Below are 21,055 nucleotides of genomic sequence, written 5' to 3'. Positions count from 1 at the left end.
TTCTCCGTGTCCCCCTTCTCCGTGTCCCCCTCTCCGTGTCCCCCTTCTCCGTGTCCCCCTTTCCGTGTCCCCTTCTCCGTGTCCCCCTTTCCGTGTCCCCCTTCTCCGTGTCCCTTCTCCGTGTCCCCGTCTCCGTGTCCCCCTTCTCCGTGTCCCTTCTCCGTGTCCCCCTTCTCCGTGTCCCTTCTCCGTGTCCCGTCTCCGTGTCCCCCTTCTCCGTGTCCCTTCTCCGTGTCCCCCTTCTCCGTGTCCCCCTTCTCCGTGTCCCCTTCTCCGTGTCCCCCTTCTCCGTGTCCCCTCTCCGGGTCCCCCCCGGGGCTGCTGCGCGGTCCCAGCTGCAGTTCCGAGCGCAGCCGCCAGGGGCGCGGCGGAGGCGCGGCGCAGTGCAGGGGCGGGGGGCGGGCGGCGCCGGCCGCTCCTGCCCGGAGCGCGGATACCGGAGCGCGGATACCGGAGCGGGGAGCGCGGATACCGGAGCGGGGATACCGGAGCGCGGCCCACCATGAACAGCATCAAGAGCGTGCCGGCGCGGGTGCTGAGCCGCCGCGGCGGCCACAGCCTGGAGGCGGAGCGGGAGCAGTTCGACAAGAGCCAGGCAAGGACGGCGGGAGGGGGCCGCGGGACCGGCCGCGGTTACGGTCCCGGTTTTAGTCCTGGTGCTGCTCCCGGCTGGGGAACGGGGCGGGCCGGCCCTTTCCGCGGGGCATCGCCTCGGCGTGCGCTGAGCGCGGGGGCTTCTCGGGCGATGCGATGGGACGGGATGGGGGGCGCGGGTCCCCGCCGGGCTCCGGGGAAGCCCCGGTGGGGCAGCGCGGCCGCCGTCCCTCTGCCCGCGTCCGCCCGTCCGTCCCCGGTGCCGGCGCCGCGCATTCCCCCGCCCCCACCTGCGCCGCCGCTTCCTCCCGGCGCGGCCGCGGGACGGTCCCGCTGGGGCTGCCTCCCGTGGCCCCGGCCCCGGCCCCGCCGTGCGCCGCCACCCCCCGGGCCCGGGCCCCGCGCTGCTCCCCCCGCACCTCCCGGGCCTTATCGCAGGTAAACACGGCCGGCAGCACGCTGGGAAAGTTTTACGGTGTCGGCGGGAGCGCGGCCGAGCCCGGGGGCTCCACGGCAACCCCGCGCCCCCGGGAATGGGCATCTCCGCATCCCTGCCCAGCCCCGGCCCCGATGACACCGGGAATGTTTCGCACCGGGGCTGGATTCACCCCTGCGCACCCCGCGGCTCCGGGTCACCCTCCGGGAGCGGGGTGCTTGAACCCACGGAGGTGGCAGAGTGGAAACAAAGCCCAAAGGCGTTTGTGCCCCATCCTGTCCCGCTTGGCCGGGGTGTCCGCAGTCCTGTGGCCCCCACGGGGTGGGCAGTGGTCGGGCACCGATGGGGCTGGCATACGGCTGGTGGGAAATGAAGTTCTCAGTGTGGGCAGAGAGATGGACACAGTGACGGGCTCGCCGCTGCCCCAGCAAAAATAACAGTGCCCTCCCGGCACGCCTCCTGTGACACCTCTGCTTTTGCAGGCTGTGCATTCATCGCATTTGTTTTTCCCTTTGCCCCTTTGCTTTGCGGTCTCTTCCTCAGCCCCTGGGCTGGTTTGGTCCCGGAGAGCGCCAGCGAAGGCAGGTGGAAATTTCAGGCCTCGCAGGGTCACGGTGCCGGGTAGGAAACGGAGCTTGTTGGGTTTGGGGAGCAACACGAGAAAACCGGCAATTCCGGTTCCCTCTGGACGCGTCTCCTTCAATCGTCCCACCGGGCACCGCTGATAAACCATCGTTCATGTGCCCGGGGGCTGCCCGGGCAGGAGCGGGGCCCTCCTTCCCCCTCCCTTCCAGGGCATTTTGGGCTTTGCACTGGGACTTGTGCTCTGGAAATCTGCGCAGTCACAGGGATGCTGTGAGCGGAGATGTGGACAGGGCAAAGAGGTGGTTGCTCTCTGTTAGAGCTTTTTGCTCTCTGACCCCAGGCTCGCTGGCTGATGGCCACGTTCACTGCCCAGAACTGACCTTTCCAGCAACTGCTAAAAACTGTCCTAAAGGAGATTTATTCTGGTGTGGTTTCCTGTAGTGGTGCTTCAGTGAGAGCAGAATGTGGGTATTGATCTGCCTTTTACCTCTAATTATAGCAGCTGCCCAGCCGGCCGCCGGTCGCCTCTGTGCCACAGGGGTGCTGCTGGCATGTCCCCTCCTCATCTCTGTGTCACAGGGGTGCTGCTGGCATGTCCCCTCCTCATCTCTGTGTCACAGGGGTGCTGCTGGCATGTCCCCTCCTCATCTCTGTGCCACAGGGGTGCTGCTGGCATGTCCCCTCCTCATCTCTGTGTCACAGGGGTGCTGCTGGCATGTCCCCTCCTCATCTCTGTGTCACAGGGGTGCTGCTGGCATGTCCCCTCCTCATTTCTGTGCCACAGGGGTGCTGCTGGCATGTCCCCTCCTCATTTCTGTGCCACAGGGGTGCTGGTGGCATGTCCCCTCCTCATCTCTGTGTCACAGGGGTGCTGCTGGCACATCCCCTCTGCTGCCTGAGGATTCCGTACTATAATTCAGAGCCCCCTCACCTTTTCTCCTGTGAGGGCCTGGGTGATGCCTGTGCTTACAGACAGGAGTTACTGACCCTGCTGTGATCCCAGGCCCTTGTGGGTGACATGAAGGTCACCTGCTTTCCCTGAAAATGCTTTTCCATGTCTTGTGTCAGGGTGATGTAGATGTCCCCCTCGGAGAAGCCGTGCGTGGGAAGTAGGAAATCACCATCCCACAGCAGGCGCTTGCTCGGCAGCCTGGCAGGAGGAAAAACTTGTCTTTTTCTGCTGCCAGTTTTTGCTTTTTTTAAACAAAAAGGTTAAAAATCCAATGAGCTCTGGAACCTGCAGATTTGCATTGTGTGTGACTGCCAAGCGGTGTTTTCCTGGTGTAATTTGGGAAGGAGCAGCGTTAGGAAGGGAGCTCTGGAGTTCATAGCTCAGCTGTTCTGACAGCTCTCGTGCTGCCTGGCCAGGGAGGTTTCCTGCTGCCAAAAAAATCTCTCCTGCTGTGGCATCATGCTGGGACCTGACATCCACCTGCCAGGTGGGGATTGGGACCCTGTGGAATGCCGGGGCTCTGGGCAGCTGTGGGCAGGATGATCAGCCTTAATTAAAAGCAGCCTGGAACAAAAGGGTGGATGTAAACTGTGCTCCTTCATTTGGGTGCTTTGATCCTGGCTTTAGTCACCGGCTTGGTACGTGCGGGCTGTGAGCAAAGCACTGGGGCTGCAGCCCTGCGGGCTCCCACAGCCCACGGCCGGGCAGGTTTTGGGGTTGGCTCCTCTCCCTGCTGCCTGTCAGTGATGGGGAACAGTCCACAGGTTGCATTAAAGTTTTGGCCAGGCTGGTTGTGCACCTGCAGTGACAGCCAGGTCCTGCCCATCTCCGGACGTGCCAGTGGTGTCCCAAGAGGTTGGGTCAAGGGTGAATCTCCCCATTTTGGAGCCATCCTCGTGCCAGTGGTGTCCCAAGAGGTTGGGTCAAGGGTGAATCTCCCCGTTTTGGAGCCATCCTCCACAGCCTGGCTTTGCCAGGCAGCCAGCAGGAACATCCTGACAGCCAGCGGTTCCCAGGCTGCAGCATTGCCCTGTGCCCATCCCTGCTGGCACCATCCCGTTTTCCTGGATCTCCTGGCCAGCCTGGTGCTTGGAGGCAGTGAAAGCACACCTGGGCTGGCAGCTCTGAGGGGTTGGCACTGGTTTGGTGCCACTGTGGTTGATTTGGAACCATGCTGGACGCAGTGTCTCATGTGGTGCTGTGGGTGGGCTGGGTCCAGTCCTTGTGCTGGACATGAAATGGCTCAGTGAAACCTCTGCACTGAATCACTAAGGATGAAACCAACCTCTCCAGCAGCTCCTGGGCTGAATTTTGGCTGATCAGGCTGTCAATGAGACTAAGGGCAATAAATGCAATAAACCACCACTGCCAGTGGGAATTACAGCTGTGTTTTGGGACAGACCAGCAGGGTCCCAGCCCACTGAGCAGCTGAAGGCCTGTCCCTGGGGACAGGGGACAACATTTGCTTTCCTGGGGGCCTGCCTCTCTCAGACTTGGACCTTTCTGGCTGTGTCTCCTCGGGTTCCATAGATGGGTTGGAATGAACATGATGGGCTGGGACAGGCCTGTCTTAGGGCAGGCAGCAAAAGTCCCAGTTTGGGAGATGTGTCTGCCCTGCTCCCTCTACACAAAACACCTCAGTAAAGATGCATTAACTCCTTCAGCAGCTCTTCACTGCAGGATGCCTTTCCAAATCCTTCCTTTCCTCTGCTTGGTTGTTCCCTGTCCATGATAAACCATCTTTTCTGTCAGTATCCCGTGGGAGGTGCTGGCATCCCTGAGGACCTGTGGCACATCTCTCTGGCCAAGCTGCCATCGAGGAGCCTCTGCCAGCTCCAGGCTTTGGGGTGGCTGTGAAGGCACTTTGGGAGAGGCAGCTGTGCTGCAAGTGCCTGTTCCCAGGCACTCCAGGCTCGTTAACCTTTGGGGATAAGAGGATTACAGCAAGTCACCGGCTTAACTCTGCTGCTGCTTTCGGCCCCACATGGCGGGGTAACACCGGGACTCTCCTGGTGCAGGAAAGGCAAAGCCAGGCCCTCTCCCCAGCAGCTGGGCTTAGCCTTTTGGGACAGGTTCACTCTTTGGGATGATTCACAGTTTTGTTGCTGTCATGGTCAGTTTGGGGATAGCTGTTCTAGGCTCTTTTGGGTGCATGGACACCTTAGACATTGCCCCTTCAGTGTCGGGTTCCTCCTGCATAAGTCAGGAGCACTTGATAACTCAGCATCAGGTTCTTCCTCCTACAGGAAAGCACCTCATTTCAGGTGTCCCTGGACAAGCAGACATGTGGAATCAGTTGCTTTCCTGGGCAGGTAGATAGGATTTTTATAAGGTTTTATGGCTGTGGAGCTGCAGGGAGGGACTGAGTTCCTCTTCCGGCACGAGTGCTGGCAGCGGGGCCGCTTCCTGCCTTCCCAGCTGGGACATTTTTCCTCTGCTGGTGACAGAGAGCTCATGGACACAGGCACAGCCCAAGTGCTCCTGTGAGGGTGAAGCAGCTCAGTTGAGTCTGAGGAGGAGGAAGATCCTCATCAAAGACACAACTTGGATTTGCAGCCCATCAACACATGGGAGATGCAACTGACTCCAGTCTGGGGTCATCCTTTGGAGGAAATTCCTAATTTAAAGTGTGCTCTGATCAAACATATCAAAATATAGATAATCCTCTTCTGATAATCACGTTGCTCTGGATTTTTGCTCCATCAAGATGGGCATTGAGGTTGCCACTCCCTCCTTGCTTGGGGGCTGCTTTTCCCCACGTGCTGTTTGTGCGCAGCAACATCCTCAGAAGAACCCAAACCACTCCCCCGTGGTTCAAAGGCTCCTTGTGATTACACAAACAACCCTGGAATTTGGCATCTCACTGTTGTGCTTTAATGTTGCTCGGGCACAGCGCTGAGTTCAGGCTGCAAAAATGCAAAAATTGGTTTCCTGGGACAGGGACAGCCGGGAGCACCAGCAGCAGTGGTCAGATCCTGACAGATCCTGCTGGGGATGGGGGGGTTTAATGGATGCTTTGTTTGTGCATGAAAAGGCCTATTCTGATGTGTTACAAATGACTTGGAGGTGACAAATGTGTTCTGAAATTGGGTATCCCCTAAAAGCACCAGCACTGCACTTTGGGGTGTCGGGGTGGCCATGGGGGTCACACCATGTCTGACAGGCACTCTCCCCTCCTCTTGCAGGCCATCAGCATCAGCAAAGCCATAAACACACAGGAAGCACCAGTGAAGGAGAAACATGCCCGCCGTATCCTTTCCCTTGGCTCCCAGGACAGCACGGAGGAGTTTGGGGTGTGGGGGTGTCACCCCCTGATGCTGGAGCCACAGGAGATTTGGGGACACAAAGATCCACACAGAGCTTGTTTGGGGGCTGGCATCACATTGTTTGAGCCATCAGTGAAAAGGCAAACGAGCAGTGCAGTAAAATTGCATTTCTTTGGCAGTAAAATGCAGAGGGCCCCAGCGTGCCCTCGGCAGGGGGAGGCACACCCAGAAATGACAAATGAGGGTCTTACCTGGGGGTTTTACTGGGGGGTGCAGCATTGTGCTGGTGATCCCTGTGCTCCCCTTTGCAATGAAAGTTGACAAAGAGCAGTCCCCAGCCCAGCCTGTCCCCTGCCCCGTGTGTACCCAGTTGGCCTTGACTGCGCTGGAAGGGATCATCCTGGGGACACACCACGAGAAGGGAGCATTCACCTTCTGGTCCTACGCCATCGGGCTGCCCCTGCCCAGCAGTGCCATCCTCAGCTGGAAGTTCTGCCATGTCCTGCACAAGGTCCTGCGTGACGGCCACCCCAACGTGAGTGTCGCCTCTGCAATGTCCCTCCTGCTCCACGGGCAGGGGGAAATCTCTGGCTCTTGCCAACATCCCTCTGCACACAGAGTGGGATCCCTTCCCTACCCCAACCTTTCCCAGGCTGTGGGGCACTGTTGTCTCGCACCTTTGAAACTTCCCCAAGCAAACCCCTGACCTTTGGGTGCCATGGGAAGGCTGGAACTTCTCCCAGAGCTGGAGTGGTGTAGTAATGGGCTGGATCCCTCCTCTTCTTCAGCATCAGGGCAGGCAGCCAGCCCCACTGTGCCACATCCTTCCCTTTTTTATCCCCAGGTTCTCCAGGACTGTCAGAGGTACCGCAGCAACATCCGAGAGACGGGGGACCTGTGGGTGAGTGGGGCGGAGTGGAGGTGTGGAGATGGCTCTGAGGAGCACGGTGGGCACAGAGAGGGTGAAGCACTACCTGAAATAACCTCCTGTCTCTTTGGGTGATGGTTGTGTGCATGGTGCAGCCACAGGGCTGGTGCAGGTGGGATCTGCTGTGGATCCTGTGGGATCTGCTGGATCTGGTTAGGGTTCTGGATCTGGATTCCCCCATCTCCCCTTGTGTCTCTGTAGGGCCATTTGCACGACAGGTACGGGCAGCTGGTGAGCATCTACACACGGCTCCTGCTCACCAAGATCTCCTTCCATGTCAAGGTGAGACCCTCTGCCAGCTCATTCACCAGAATGTGGGAATGTGCCACACCAGCAAGAATATTAGCAGCAACTGATGGCTTTCTCCTTCCTTTTCCAAAGCATCCCGAGTTCCCCCCGGGCCTTGAAGTGTCAGATGAGGTGCTGGAAAAGACTGCAGGGACAGATGTGAACAACATGTGAGTGTCCTGGTGGGGCCCAGTGCCCAGGGTGTGGTCACCAGCTCCATGACCCCCAGCTGGACAAAACCACTCCAGGATGGGGCAGTCACCAGGATTCTGTGAACTGCTTGGATGGTGCCCGATTCCTCCTGCCCCCCCAGAGCACTGTGGGGTAAATGCAGGGAGAAAAAGCCCCAAATTCTTTGTCAGAGCCTTTGCTGTCATGAGGACTCTCAGTGAATGCCAGCAGCTGGAGCAAAGATGTCTCTGCTGTCAAGTGATGGAGTTTTGGTTTGTTTTGGCAGCTTCCAGCTGACGGTTGAGCTGTTTGACTACCTGGACTGTGAGCTGAAGCTGTCAGAGTCAGGTGAGGAGGCGGCAGGGGCAGGTCCCTCCCGCTCGCCCTGGGGCTCTTGAGCAATAGTTTCGCTCTTTGGTCGGGAATGGAGTTCCGGGAGGCTGAGGTTGGAGGCTCAGGTCCCTCCTCCTCCTCCCAAGAGATTTCTGAGGTGGTTTCTCAGCTGGATTCCCCTGTTGAAGCTTTGTAGAGGCAGTTGTAGGAAAATATTTAGAGCGTGCAACTGCTTTGAACCCACCTGAGCAAGGCAGAGTGTTGTTTTCAGAGCAGAACTGCTCTGAAATATATTTTTATTTTTTTTATGTACAACCACATTAATCATATTTATTAGGCAAATCCCTTCTGTCCCTCTGAAGCAGAGGATGGGGCTGTACTTCTTTTTAAAGACTCATTTCCCCTCGTTGAAATGCCTCCAGGGAGGGCTGGAGGCCCCTGCTCATGTCTGTCACCTCCTTAGGAATTTTTAGATGGCTTAGAGAGGTGGCAGATTCTTCCTCTGTCGAGAGTCAGGAACACAGAGCTGTCCTGGAAAACAGGGCACAGCGGGAGAGACCGTGCTCCCGGCTCCCAACAGCCTCCTGCTTCTCCTCCTGACCCAGTTATACAGAGAATTTATATTCATAAATACTTTAAAGCTGAGCAGGGAAGAAGCCAGGGTGGATATGCTGCCTGGATCCCTGCCAAGGGAAGGGATCTGTTTCCGAGCAGGGGCAGGCGAGGCTGCGGTGCCGCCGGGCTCGTCCCCTGCCCTGGGATCCTCTCCCAGATCCTTGCATGATTAAATAGAATGGAGCAAAACCTCTCACTTTCCCCAGCTGTGTTGTGGAGCAGCAGCAGCAGCATGAGAGCAGTGCCCTGGCGTTAAATCCCTCTTTATTTGGGGTTGGGGTGTCTATGGCAGAGCCGAGCACTTTCCCTGTGCCAGCGTGGTCCCTTTGGGTGTTTGTGCTGCTCAGAGTGGGGCTGTTCTGAGCTCAGGGCAGCAGCCCTGGCATTTCCCTGTGCCCCACATCCGCCGTGGTTAATGATCAAGCGGCTCTGCAAACACAGCTCCCCTCAGTTTTCAGGCAGCTCAACACCTCCATGGCCGTGTCGCAGATGTCGGCGGTGCAGTGCCGCCTGGCCCCCCTCATCCAGGTCATCCAGGACTGCAGCCACCTCTACCACTACTCCGTCAAGTTAATGTTCAAGCTGCACTCCTGTGAGTCCCGGGGATGTGCTCTGTGCTGGTGTTTTCCCAGGGTGGGCTTCTGGGTCTGGGGATGAGGCTGGTGTGGATTGCAGCATCCATCGCCGTGTCCGTGTGTCCCAGCTGGGCTCTAGGGGCCTGCTCCATCCCACACAGACATTCCAGATAAAGGAATTAGAAGGACTTGTTCTCGATTAATTCAAACCCACGTGCCCTGGCCTGCCAGCCCCTGCATGGGATCACTGGGCAGCACAGTGCCAGCAGCCTCATGTGGGTATTTTGGAGTTCCCACACCCACATCTCCCTCTGCTGGGGATGGGAACACCCCACTCCTGACCTGACCCTTCACATCCCACTCCCTCCCGGCTTTTACCCTGCTGGCTTTTGCAGTGGTGGGGGTCTGGGAGCACATGAACACACACACAGCCCCGGATTAGTCACAGCTGTCCCTCCTCACCCAGGTCTGCCGGCTGACACCCTGCAGGGCCACCGGGACCGCTTCCACGAGCAGTTCCGCAGGTAACCGGGGCCCAGGTGGGGCGGTGGAGTCCCCTCCTCCCTCTTTCCAAGCTCCCTCTCATCTCCCCTTTGTCTTTCCCACCTCTCCAGCCTTAAAAACTTCTTTAAGAAGGCCTCTGACATGCTGTATTTCAAGCGGCTCATCCAGATCCCTCGGCTGCCGGAGGTATGGCAGGATTTGCTGTGGTGCTCTGGAGAGCTTGTGGGTGCCCCCCTGAATGACTTTGGGGTCTGGGGACACTGCAGGGGGACCCAGGGCTGGCTCCCTCCCTTCCCTTGGCACTCTGGCTCTTGCAGTTCCTGAACCCCCCCTGCAAGGCTGCAACAACTTCTTGTCCCTGCAGAACCCCCCAAACTTCCTGCGGGCGTCGGCGCTGGCCGAGCACGTGAAGCCGGTGGTCGTCATCCCCGAGGAAGCCCCCGAGGACGAGGAGCCAGAGAACCTCATTGAGATCAGCACAACTTCCACCACAGAGCCACAGGTGGGGGCCTGGGGCTGGCAGGGGAGGCAGGCTCCCGTGTCCTGGCTGAGCTCAGCACCCTCTCTCCTCCCCAGATCACCTCGGATCTGTTTGAGCAAACCTTCGGGCCGCCCAACGGCGTTTGGGATGACAGGTATGGGGGGGCCAGCAGGGGCCAGTGGCTGCTGCCACGTGGGACCAACCTGCCTTTGTCCACAGGGATGCACAGATCGAGAGCCTGAAGAAGGAGGTGGAAACTCTCCATGCAGAGATGGAGAAGATTAAATTGGAGGTAAAGCCCAGCTGGGGTGGGAGAACAGGGCGGGGTTTGGTGCTGTGTTGTGGAAACCCTGAAGGGATGCAGCATGAGCAGGGTCCTGCCATCCAGTGTTGTGTTTTGGGACCTCTCCCAGTGCCAGGATGTGATTCCTGATGGGGTGGAGGCGTTGAGAGACCTGTCCCTTGCTGTCACGATGTTATCAGCGGGGACAGAGTGACTGCAGGGGTGAAGGGGAGAGCTTTCCTGTGCATCCCACGGCTGCTTTGCCCAAAGGGGGCACCTGGATGGGGGTGTTGGGGAGGGCAGGGCCGTGCCCCAGTGCCCTGTGTCCCTGCAGGCACAGCGCTACATCACCCAGCTGAAGGCACAGGTGAACAGCCTGGAGGGAGAAGTGGAGGAGCAGCGCAAGCAGAAGCAGAAGGCGCTGGTGGACAACGAGCAGCTGCGGGACGAGCTGGAGAGGCTGCAGAGGGTGAAGCAGGACAGTGACAGGTCACAGCGCCTCTGTGCTGAGGCTGAGAGTAGGTGTCCTGGGGTGTCCTGGGGTGTCCTGTGGTGTCCTGGGCTGTCCTGTGGTGCTCTGGGGTGTCCTGGGGTGTCCTGGGGTACCTGGGGTGTCCTGTGGTGCCTGTGGTGCTCGTGGGCTGCCCTTGCTGTGGTCCCTGAGGGTCTCCCTCCCTGCAGAGAAAGCCAACGCCACGGAGATCCGCTACACGAAGCTGAAGGAGAAGCACAGCGAGCTCATCAACACCCACGCCGAGCTCCTGAGGAAGGTAACGCTGCTGCCTCTGCAGGCAGGGCCTGACACTGAGGGCAATGCCCCGGAATTAAATCCCTCCCTTTTGGGGTTGGGGTATCCAGGGCAGAGCTGAGCACCCTTTCCCTCTTCCATCATGGTCCCTTTGGGTGTTTCTGTTGTTGTTTTTTGGGGTGTTTTTCCTGTTGCTTGTTCTGTTTCTGCTGGTTTCTGTGTCCAGTGGGATATCACTTGTACCAGCAGTCATGGGATGCTTGGCTCCAGTCCTGGAAAGGGGCTCTTGAGGGATGTGCTGGTGGTGGGGATCCTGTGTCTCAGTTGTGCCACTCACCTGTTTTGTTCTTCGGGTGTTTTGGTCTTGCTTTTGTCCCTTTGTCCCTCTGCCACCACTGGTGTGCTTTGTGCCTGCCCAGTCCCCCTGTGCTGCTCCTGTCCCCCTCTGAGCACCAGACAGGGGCACCCCTTGAATCCATGTCCACTGGCAGCCAGCATTTGGATGCTGTGAGGAAAGGCACCTTGGAGTTATCCCTCCAGCCAGAATTTGGTTGGAATGAGTGTGGGGACAGTGAGGTTCCTCCTTGGAACCTCACCTTGGAGCCCCATGTCCCTCCACAGAACGCTGACACCGCCAAGCAGCTGACAGTCACACAGCAGAGCCAGGAGGAGGTGGCACGTGTCAAGGAGCAGCTGGCATTTCAGGTGGAGCAGGTCAAGCGAGAGGCCGAGATGAAGGTGAGCTCTGGATCCTTCCCTGCCAGCACTGAGCCCTCCCCAGCCTGGGAAACACAGTTTGGGAGCAAGGGAAAGGGGTGCTTGTTGCTGTTGGGCCCTGATTCCAAGCAAGAGTCACCCTGGCTCCTCAGGAAGGTGTTAATACATGACTCTTCCCAAATACATGACTCTTCCCAAATACATGACTCTTCCCATTCCCTCTTGCCCAAATCTGCCTTTTCTTCTCCCAAGAAAATGCCACAATGCAAATTGATGGGTTTGAGTGCTTTCATTCTCTGGGGGCTGCTCCCAAAGTTCCTGGTGTGGGAAAAGGACCCCTTCCAGGAGACACCCCCTGCCCAAGACCCCCAAACCCCCTCCCTGCACAACATGGCTGGGTTCATTCCCTCCATCCCGGCTGGCGCCGGGGCACGGCGGGGGCTGAGCCCTGGGCACGGTGTGTGGGCACAGCTGGAGGACCAGAGCCTGCAGATGGAGCAGCTGAGGCAGGAGCTGGAGGCCCGTCGGGACGAGCTGGAGCAGGCGCAGCGCTCGCTCAGCCAGGCCAAGCAGGTACGGGGCTGGGGAGGGGCAGCACGAGCCCAGGTCCCCATCAGAGCCTGTCCCAGGGTGATGGGACCTGCCAGCACTGCCCAGCCACAGCTTCAGCAGCAGCCCAAGAGCTGTCCCAGGGCTGAGCGTGGGCCCAGCCCGTCAGTGTCACGAGCCTGGCACGTCCCCCTGCGTGTCTGTCGGGCTCCCAGCAGTGACAGGGCAGTGACAGGGTGTCCTGGCACCCCATGGCAGGCGGGTGTGGAGCTCAGCGCCCAGGTGGATGCTCTGCACGCCGAGAAGGAGGTGCTGAGGCGGTCAGTGAGCGAGAAGGAGTGTGAGCTGCTGTCCACACGTGGCCTCATCGAGGAGAAGGAGCTGCAGCTGAGCCAGGAGGCAGACAAGGCCACGAGGGAGATCCGAGAGCTCCAGGGCAGGCTCCTGGAGAAGGTACAGTGCTGTGTGAAGAGCTTGCTGCCCCTCTGCAGCAGGGTGAGGTGTTCAGGGATGCCAGCTGATGCCAGTGGGATTTTGCTTGCACCTGCAGCCATGGGATGGTTTGGTCTAATCCTGGAAAGGGCCTCTCGAGGCATACACTGCTGATGGGGATGCTGTGCCACTCACCTGTTCCTCCTGCCCCACAGAGCACCCAGGAGCAGAGCCTGCAGCAGAAGCTGCTGGAGGATCAGTTTGCAGTCCTGCAGGAGACAGTAAGAGAAGCCCAGGGCATTCTCCGTGACGCCATGGCCAAGCTGGATGACCCCCTGCACCTCCGCTGCACCAGCTCCCCAGGTATGTCCTGCTCCTCCAGGGCCTGACACACACTCTGCCTTCTCCCTCCTGGACAGATCACGTTGTATCTCAGCTCTCCCACGGCATTTTTTCCATCACGCTTGAAGCAGTTGAGGTCGGGCTTGCCAGGATGAATTTTTAGCTGTCATCCTCAGCACTGTTTTGCTCAGATTTTAGTGCTGTTCCCCTCGTGGAGTGAGCACTGGTGCAGGCACCCAGCAGCCTGGCCGTGCTAAGGAAATGAAATGAAATTCCTTGCAGATTACCTGCTGAGCCGGGCGCAGGCGGCGCTGGAGTCCACGGATGCCCTGGAGAAGGGGCACGCGCAGTACGTGGCCTCCATGGCAGGTACCTGGGGCTGGGGACTGGCATTGCTCCCAGCTTGCTCGTGTTCCCACACACCCAGCAGCCCCTGGTGGCCCTGGGGCAGAGCCCTGGTGACAGAGGGACACGGGTGGGGCCGGGGGTGCCCGTGTGCTCCTTTGGGCTGGAGGGGTCAATCCCAACATCTCGTGCTGATCCTTGAGTGCCTTCAGGGATGAGCTGCAGCCCCCAGGACCCGGCAGGGGGTGCCCTGGGCTGGCAGCTCCTGACCCTGTGCTGTCTGTGGCAGATGCTGCGGGGCTGGTGGGGGCTCTGGCCCTCTTTGCTCACCTGACGGCCGACACCATCGTCAACGGCAGCGCCACGTCCCACCTGGCCCCCACCGACCACGCTGACCGTGAGTGCAGGAATGCAGGGGGAAATGGGGGGCATTTTTCTCATGGGCCTTTTCTTTAGGGAGGCCATGCCAAAGCCTCCTGTGCCAGGGGTAGATTTGACCAAGGACAGCACATTCCCCATGCTCCCCTTCCTGAAGTGCCCCTCCCTGGGCCACGTTGCTCCTGGAAATTCATTTGTAATCTCCTAGAAGACATTTGCTGGATGCTGCTGGTGCTCAGCCGTGGATGAGGGGAGGAGGAAGATGAGGGTGGGCAGGGCTGGCCCCAAGCTGTGCTCTCCACAGGGCTGACAGAGACGTGCCGGGAGTGTGGCCAGCGGAGCCTGCAGTACCTGGATCAGCTGAAGGACAGGCAGAGGCTGGGCAGGGCCCAGCTGGGGGACGTGCAGGGGGCACTGCGAGAGGTCCTGCAGCTGGCCCAGGTAGGAGATGGAGCCCAGCACAGCCACCTTCCCACTCGTGGCTGGCAGGGTGGGTCCCAAGGGACACTTTGGGGTGGTTTATCCCCCATACCCACAAGTCCTGCTGCTTTCCTTGAACCATCTCAGCTTCTGAGCACTGAGACCCTTCCTGGTGGTGTGCAGAGCTGGTCACCCTCAGCTCAGCTGAACTCTTTCAGCCCAGTAACCACTGTGGAAAGAAACTTCCCATCTTTCAGATTTTCCTCCTCATGAAGCCCCTATTTGTCTTTTTCTTTACACCACTGTTCCGCTCTCCAGAGCCCTATGGAGCTGAAACTGCTCCTGTGATGGAGTTTTGTCACCTTGATTTGGGGCATTTCTTATCTCTGAGGTCCCTGTGCCATGATTGCTGCAGGTCGGTGGCATGTGTGCCTTCACCTTTGCAGGCTGCAGGGTTATTTGGTGGGGGCAGGAAGGAATTTGGTATCTTGGTTTGTAGTTATTCCTTGTAAATATTCCCTTCTGTTTCTCTGCCTAAAACCCCCTCATGCCTGCTGCCTCCTCTGGCAGGAGCTGAGACCCAAGAGCCTGGACATCAAGCAGGAGGAGCTGGGGGACATGGTTGAGAAGGAGATGGCCTCCACCTCAGAGGCGATTGAGGATGCTGTCAGGAGGATAGAGGTGAGACAGAGCTGCAGGATGGGCCATTCTGGGGCCTTGGGGTGGCAGAGTGTCCATCACTCCTCCTCCTTCCTCACCCTAACATGGCATCCCACTCTTCCTCGTGTGTTTTCCAACAGGAGATGATGAGCCAGGCCAGGAATGAGAGCTCTGGGGTCAAGCTGGAAGTGAATGAACGGTGAGTTTTGGGGAGGGACTTGTGACAGGTCTGTGCCCTGCTGGGGGGTGCTCTGCTCCAAAACAGGCTGGCTGGTCTCGAGAAAAGCCCCATTTTCTGGAGCCAAAGCTTCCCTGGATGCTGAACACTTTTTCTCTTGCTTCCCTCCAGGATTCTGAACTCCTGCACGGATCTAATGAAGGTCAGTACTGCAGAAACCCATCTGGGGTGCACAAAACTGTAACCTCCCACCAGCAGCAGCATCAATCCTCCTCTAGAAGACCCCCATCAAACCCCAAAACCTGTTTTCCTTCATTCCAGGCTATCAGACTTCTTGTAACAACATCCACCAACCTGCAGAAGGAGATAGTGGAAAGTGGCCGGGTAAGTCCTCCCTTACACTCATCTCTTTGTACTGACATCAAATACAGGAGAATTTCCCCCAAATTTCAGAAACACTCTGGGTTCATGTTAGCAGCACTCTGGCTGTCCCAGTTGCTGGAGGTGGGCTGCTCAGCCCGGTGCTCTCTTGCACAAATTGCTGTCAGCGTTGCAAAGCCTTGTCCATCTAAAGATGATGGCCCAAACGTGTGTGTGTTAAACCAAACCCAGTTTAAATTTGTGGGCTTGGGACTCTGGTGTTTTTTTTGGTGATAATTATTTAGAGCAGGTCAGTAAGAGCAGCATGAAGAGCAGAGGAATGCTCTCACTCCCTTGATTTATGGCTTTATATATTAATTTACATACTGTTACACTTTATAAGGCTATTAATACAGATTTATATGTTGTTGTATATTAGACACAAGTTAATCCAGGCCATAATATTCTCATAACAACAGGGGGCAGCAACAACTCAGGAGTTTTATGCCAAGAACTCTCGCTGGACGGAAGGGCTGATCTCTGCCTCCAAGGCTGTGGGCTGGGGAGCCACACAGCTCGTGTAGGTACCCCCAGGCCAGGAGCTTCCCCTGGGACACGGCCCCATGGGCTGCACCCAGGGCTCCCTGTCACCCCAGCATCCAAAATTCCCCCTGCTGAATTGCTAATTCCTTGTGGAGCATCATTGCTGGCTCCTTATGGAGATCCTTGCTGGCTTTTTCTGGCCCCTCAGTTTGGTTCGTTGCTAATTCCTCACGGGGCATCGTAGCCTGGGTTGGGACACCCAGCTGGGGATGGCAGTTCCTCCCTGTCTGCAAAGTGTGAAATCAAATCCCCCCTGCCCTGTGTGCTCAGATGGTTGTGGATGGGGTGGTTGGGGTTGGGGCAGGGTGTTCCCTGTGCCAGTGCAGGAAATGTGGGGGGATCTTTTGGGCAAAGCTTTAAAAATCTCATCCATTATGAAAACAAAATCCTGCCTCTGTCCAAATCGTCTGGATCATGGCTTTGAATAATTGCTCTGTGAATGAGCTTTAATAACAGCTGGACTCCAAGATCTCAGAGATCTTTTCCAACTATAACAATTCCATGACTCTGTAATTACAAAGCTGCTGGATCCAGATGCTGCTTTCTGAGGGTATTAGCAGGAGATAAATAATCTGCACTTGCTCTGTTGTGTCTGACACAATCTCCCTTTGGCCCCCACCGCAGGGAGTCTGCGGACAGGGTTGTCCTGCACACGGGGAAATACGAGGAACTGATTGTCTGCTCCCACGAAATCGCTGCCAGCACAGCCCAGCTGGTGGCTGCCTCCAAGGTGGGTGTCCCAGCAGGATCCCCTGTGTCCCCTCATGCTGTCCCATGGTGTTCCCATCCTCTCTGCCAATCCTGCAGCCTCCCAGAGCAGGGAGAAGGGAAGCCCTTGCTATTTTCCCGTCTGTGGTTTTAATCCATGTGTTGATATTCCCACACCTGAGGCTTGCCTTGGAAATGAAGATGTGTAAAACCTCCCATCTTCCTCCTGTCAAGCTGGTTATGTAAAGAAAATGTTAATAACTACCAAGAAATCCAGAAAAGCACCTGCAGGAGCTGGAATTGGGGATGGGAGACTTTGGTCCTTGCCACGTTTCCTTGGGTGTGGGTGGAAGTGAGGGGTGGAGCACACAAAGGTGCAGGTGTGGGGGAAGGGGGCTCCACAGGGATTTTTACACCAGATGGTTTTAAAATTAAAGAGCACAGCTAAAAAAAGCTGTGTCTTCACTGCTTGAGTGCTTGGCTCAGGTGGGAGCAGAGCTGGTTTGGTGCTCTGGGGCTGAAGGGCTTTGCAGGGATCACCTTGTCTGGCCATGATGGGATCACTGAGGATAAACCTTCCCATCTGTCCATCCATCCATCCATCCATCCTTTCCACTCCCAGGTTCTCATGCCCAAAAGCTCTTTGCCTCTGCCTGGGGCTCCCTGGAGCTCCATGGAGGGGTTGTGGTGGGCACCCAAAGCCAATTCCTTTGCAGGTGAAGGCTGAGAAGAGCAGCAGGAACCTGGCCAGGCTCCAGGAGTGCTCACGCAACGTCAACGAGATGGCAGCAAACGTGGTGGCTTCCACCAAGTCAGGGCAAGAGCAGATAGAGGAGAAAGGTGAGGTTTTTTGAAAGGAAAAGGTAGAAAAACCCAACCCAAATCCCTTCCAGGCCTGGGGAACACCCTGTGGTGTCCATCCAGCACTGTTTTGGCTCGTGAGGGTCCTCTGTGAGGGCTGCACTCAGTGGGGGCCCCGCTTCCCTCCACAGACACCATGGACTTCTCGGGCATGTCCCTCATCAAGCTGAAGAAGGAGGAGATGGAGACACAGGTAGGGAGAGCCCTGAGGCGGATTCAGCGCGGCTGCAGACAGACCCTGCCCCGCACTGGGGGTCCCTGTGCCCCCAGCACAGCCCCCAGGATGGTTTTTGGGCGCAGGTGAAGGTTCTGGAGCTGGAGAAGCGGCTGGAGAGCGAGCGGGTCCGTCTGGGCGAGCTGAGGAAGCAGCACTACGTCCTGGCCGGGGGCTGCGAGGACGCTCCGGAGGACGGGGAGGCCAGGCCGGCGCCGGCGCCGCGACGAGGGATCCTCAAGAAACCTCCCATTGCCCAGAAACCCGGCCTGGGGCAGGTGGGGCCCGGCTGGGGCGCAGCTGGGCAGGGGGGAGATGTTGGAGATGTTGGCACGAGTTCTGACCTCTGCCTTTGTCCCCTTCTCCCGCAGCCCTAGCGAGCCCCGGCCCCACACGTCACGTTGCCTTCGCGCTGCTGTGCCTTCACGCGCGGGGTCTCCTCAGCGCCCGGCCTGGAAACAATCCCAAACTGGATGTTTTTTAAGGAATTTATTTTGTTGTTTTTTTTTTTTGTTTTCCTCTTTTTTTGGAACTGTAGAGAGGCGGCGCTCCTGCGCTCCCCAGGCACTGCTGTGTGCTCTCCTCCTCCTTTTTCTCCTTTTTCTCCTTTTCCTCCTCCTCCTTCTCTTCCTTCTTCTTCTTCTCTTCCTCCTCCTCTTTTTCCTCCTCCTCCTCACCTGCCAACCGGCTCTCCCGGTTTAATTTAATTTTGGGTTCGTTTGGGTTAATTTTTTTTTTTTTTTTAAAGGACTTTCTCAGCACTAGAAGTTTTCAGTAAATGTAGCTCTACTGTACTGCTCAGACCCTTTCCAAGAACTGTGAACTGGTTTTACAGTAAGAAACTGGTGGGCTTTTCTTGCAAGCGTTTTTTTAAATTCCCCTTTTTCCAGCCTGAGGAATATTTGACTTCATTTTGGCACGGGATCAGCCCTCAGCAGGAAGGGAAACGTTTGCCTTCCCCAGCACATGGAGCAGGGCTTTTGTTAGGGAAAAGCAGTTCCTGACACACACTGGCAATACAAACGTTTTTATTTTTTTTTTTTTCCTTTTCTATTTTTTATTACTACAGCAATGTCAAGGGATCAGTTGCATTATGTTTTATATTTAAGATAATTAGCAGAATTAAATCTAACCGTGGCCTATGGGAGCCAGGGGCTAGAGAAGTCTGCAGCAATAAGGAATTACTGATGTGGAGAGATGTGGGGGCAGAATCAAAATCCTGTCAGCTGTGTCTTCCCTTGGAACAACTGCCAGGATGTAGATTATTAAAGGAGCAATATTTAAAATACTTTTGTGTTGCTTTGTTGTTGGGAAGGGGGGTGATGACAGGCCCAAGGCCATGACAGGGCTCAGGAAACTGAGCTGTGGGGCAGAGAGAGGGAGTAAATTAGCTAAATGTGCAAAAATATATCTACATAAATATATATATATATAGAGTCCTCTCTATGTATGTGTAGCCATATGTATCTATGGTTCTGCATGTGCCTATATATATATATATATATATATATACACACATTTTTGCATATTTTATATATCTATACTGTTCTGCACTATATATAAAATGTAATATATAGGAGATAATTATATTTTATAATTATTTTAGATAGGTAATATATTTATAGTATTCGTTAATTATTTATTATATATTTATAATATGTAGTAGTACATATTATATACATGTTGCATATATATTATTATAGATCATATATATACATATATATATATATATATATATATATATAAAATAGGCAGCTGTAACTGATACAGAATATCATAAGGGTGATAAGACTGAAGCATTTAGAGCTCAGGGTGACCACAGCTGCCTTGAGTTTCAGTGGTGACTTGTGAGGGTCCTTGTCATGTTCAGTAACATTTACATCCCATCCCTTGTTACCCCTCAGCCCCAATTACAATCAAATTTCATAAAAGCCACAGTAAAACCCAGGGGTTTCCACCTCTGTGACTGCCAAGAGGCTGCAGAGGAGTCACCAGGAATTACACGTGGCTGTATCTCAGGTAAACACATTTACAGGCTATTTCATTGTTTATTTTAGTCTGGTCTGAGGTTACACATCACTAAAGTGACTTTACAGGTTTATGGGCAGTGGCTCAAGTGCTCATTTCCCAGCTCATTCCTCAGCAGGGCTCTGGTGCTGCTCTGACCCTGCAGGTTCTGCTCAGATCTCTCCAGCCTGGAGGTTTCTTCCCTGCTCAGCCTTTCCGGAGCCCTGGCAGAGGCTTCACAGCCCTGTCCCGCTGCCACATCGGGTGACAATGACACAGCAGTGGCTGGGGCCACCTCCCTGCTCAGTTTCGTTTCTCTCACAGCCCTTTTCTCTCAAGGAAATGCTTTCTGCAGGAGCTCAAGGGCTATTTATAGACAGTGATAAAGTTATATTTGCTGGGAGACTGACGTCACCCAACCACTCACACCATCACATTTCATCACGGAAATACTGATTAATCAAGAATGCAAACTTCTAAACGCTCACTACCCTAAGTCTAGCCACAGTCCTACTTAAAGGATTGGTTATATTTAAAAGAATTAAAAAATAAAATGTGGCTTTGAGATTGATGCTGTGGCTAAATGTAACTTCTTCACCCCACTGCTGTCACACTCTGAAACCATCCAGGCCAGCATAATCAAAAGTCTCAAAAAGTAGCAGCACAAATAAAAGCAAGCTCTATAAACCACTTGAAATGTAATCTAAGTTAATTTTTTTGTACAAAAAATTATTCTTACTGTCCAGTCTAGTTTTTTTGGGAATGTGTTTGCTATTTGTAGCTGACAAAAATATCAGAATGACAAACTGTGTGTCTGCAAAGGTTTATTTTGAGACTCCATCAAGACATCCTGTTGTGCAGGATCCAATTTGTTAATGGCTTTCAAATACCATTATTGTGGCTGTGGAGAGAGGAAGATGTTTCCCTCGATATGATCCCAAGAACAAATTCTACTCAGTACCTGTAAGAGCAGCAAGGAAAATAACCAAGTTGTGAAATATTCCACCTTCTTCTCCCTTCCACCGAGGTGAGTAGAGTTTATTTTTTCTTGAAGCAGCTTTCCAGCAGGCTGTTATCACAGCCCTCCTCTGGCTCCCTGAGTAGCCAAAGCTCCTGTGACCACAGATGAGTTTGAACACCAGCACACGAATCAGCTGCAGCTCAGCAACAGAGAGCAAAGCTGGCAAAACACAAGTGTCAGATCACTGGGGGGGGAAAGTGCATTGAAATAAAGCACACAAATAGAAAACAGGCTGGTACAGGCTCTAGGAAGTCAGGTAAAGAAACCAAACCACAAAATGTCTGTAAAAGTATGTTTTTAAGAGCCCTTGAAGCCGTGAAAAGCTGCCACTCCTTTGCAAGAAAAGTTATTTTTCTGCTGTGCCCCAAGCAGGCAGGAATTCCATGAGTTTGGGCAGAACAGTGTTTAGGGATGGTATTTCCTGAATGACTGGGGTAAGCCAGAAGCAGCAGCTAATCCAATCACTTAACAAATGCTTCGTGGGCATGCAAGTTTAAATAA

The 21,055-nt window shown here is 55.5% G+C and overlaps 1 protein-coding gene across 1 annotated transcript; it reads left to right on the top strand.

Annotated features, from left to right (window-relative positions):
- Positions 1–339: 339 nt before the first annotated feature.
- Positions 340–19,034, top strand: HIP1R (huntingtin interacting protein 1 related). Its single transcript, XM_058851721.1, has 32 exons — positions 340–595; positions 5,753–5,816; positions 6,226–6,368; positions 6,678–6,734; positions 6,963–7,043; positions 7,143–7,219; positions 7,507–7,568; positions 8,620–8,760; positions 9,210–9,267; positions 9,358–9,433; positions 9,612–9,749; positions 9,824–9,882; positions 9,948–10,020; positions 10,346–10,529; positions 10,693–10,781; positions 11,381–11,497; positions 11,948–12,049; positions 12,284–12,478; positions 12,673–12,820; positions 13,082–13,168; positions 13,434–13,541; positions 13,827–13,963; positions 14,513–14,623; positions 14,743–14,801; positions 14,952–14,982; positions 15,102–15,164; positions 15,620–15,720; positions 16,368–16,473; positions 17,168–17,291; positions 17,444–17,505; positions 17,613–17,804; positions 17,898–19,034. The coding sequence occupies exons 1-32, from the start codon at positions 503–505 to the stop codon at positions 17,901–17,903; spliced, it is 3,144 nt and encodes a 1,047-aa protein (XP_058707704.1). The 5' UTR covers positions 340–502; the 3' UTR covers positions 17,904–19,034.
- Positions 19,035–21,055: the final 2,021 nt, after the last annotated feature.

Source organism: Poecile atricapillus, chromosome 16 (genome assembly GCF_030490865.1).
Source record: "Poecile atricapillus isolate bPoeAtr1 chromosome 16, bPoeAtr1.hap1, whole genome shotgun sequence".
Classification (NCBI taxonomy): Eukaryota; Metazoa; Chordata; class Aves; order Passeriformes; family Paridae; genus Poecile; species Poecile atricapillus.
This window is presented reverse-complemented; position numbering and strand designations above follow the sequence as displayed.

What these genes read in the sequence shown, in the direction of transcription:
- HIP1R (XM_058851721.1), top strand. Translation starts at nt 503, where the DNA reads ATGAACAGCATCAAGAGCGTGCCGGCGCGGGTGCTGAGCCGCCGCGGC. An exon ending in GGGACAGATGTGAACAACAT is followed by an intron (nt 7,220 to 7,506) that starts GTGAGTGTCCTG and finishes TTGTTTTGGCAG; the next exon opens with CTTCCAGCTGACGGTTGAGC. An exon ending in GTACGTGGCCTCCATGGCAG is followed by an intron (nt 13,169 to 13,433) that starts GTACCTGGGGCT and finishes TGTCTGTGGCAG; the next exon opens with ATGCTGCGGGGCTGGTGGGG.